The following is a 1,177-nucleotide window of genomic DNA, read 5'->3' as shown; positions in this document are numbered from 1 at the left end:
GAGTCGGAGGAAGGGGAGGAGGAAGAAGACGAGGAGGAAGAGTAATAGAAGGGGGAGGGGTGAAGAACAAGAGGGGGAATGAGGCGGAGGAATGGGAGGAAGAGTAGTAATAGAAGGGGGAGGGGTGAGGAACGGGAGTGGAATGAGGCGGAGGAAGGGGAGGAGGAAGAACTGGAGAAGGAGTAATAGAAGGGGGAGGGGTGAGGAACAGGAGGGGAAAGAGGCGGAGGAAGGAGAGGAATAGGAGAAAGGAGAGGAATAGGAGGAGGAGGCGTTTTCCAGCTCTGAAGAGTGTCAAAGGGCGCCGCCTAAGCATCCGTTAACACTTCCGGAATGGCAGCGGGTTTACAAAGGTCGTCTTACCGGATTGTTTGGTCGGAGGAGGAGTTGTGCCCTTTTGAACACGATTTTTTATCATTTCCGTACGGCTTTATTCGCTGAATATAGAACGCCATAATCCTAATGTAGGCTTTATTCAGTTTTATAATTTACGTAACTGATTCATTTGTTCCCTAAAGTTTTGCATCAATTACGGATTTGTCTCTTTAAGAGATTAAATCTTTAAGATTATCTTGTTGAACTTTTAGCTGAAAATTATGTCATTATAATTGCGATAAGTTAGTAACGAGAAAATACAACGATTTTAATCGCAATATATTTATGTACATTTCTAGGACTTTCTCTGCCTTCCCCTTTATTCCCAGAATCCTTAAACCTGCGTCTTTTCATGAGCTAGTTCATCTTCACATAATAAAACAAATATCTTAACTTTCAATGCCCTTGAAGTTGCGAGCGGTCTATTCCGGCCTCTTGAAAAAAATAGATAAATAAATCTTTTACTCGACCTTCATGTTTTTATCACAGCTTGCTGGTTTTTTTTTTTTTTTTTTTTTTTTTTCTGGGATATTGTCTGTCACATTGACAGTTATTTCTGTCTCAGTTGCAAATAACTGTCTGTTGTGCATTTAACAGGAATTTCTTCTCTCTCTCTCTTTTGCATTTAACAGGAATTTCTGTCTCTTGCATTTAACAGGAATTTCTGTCTCTTTTGCATTTATCAGGAATTTCCGTCTCTTGCATTTAACAGGAATTTCTGTCTTTTTACATGTGACAGAAAGTTCTGTCTCTTGCATTTAACAGGAATTTCTGTCTCTTGCATTGAACAGAAATTTCTGTC

General features: G+C 40.2%; 1 protein-coding gene across 1 annotated transcript in view; it reads right to left on the bottom strand.

The window, feature by feature from the left end:
- The window catches only part of LOC135206017 (uncharacterized), an 837-nt gene extending 521 nt beyond the window's left edge, over nucleotides 1-316 (bottom strand). Inside the window, exon 1 of the mRNA XM_064237188.1 lies at nucleotides 1-316. This exon is cut by the window's left edge and continues 521 nt beyond it. Within this exon, the coding sequence (XP_064093258.1) occupies nucleotides 1-316 (316 nt within the window).
- Between the last annotated feature and the right edge of the window lie 861 nt (nucleotides 317-1,177).

This window comes from Macrobrachium nipponense, chromosome 29 (assembly GCF_015104395.2).
Source record: "Macrobrachium nipponense isolate FS-2020 chromosome 29, ASM1510439v2, whole genome shotgun sequence".
Lineage (NCBI taxonomy): Eukaryota > Metazoa > Arthropoda > Malacostraca > Decapoda > Palaemonidae > Macrobrachium > Macrobrachium nipponense.
The sequence above is the reverse complement of the archived record's forward strand: the minus strand, read 5'-3'. Positions and strand labels throughout refer to the sequence as shown.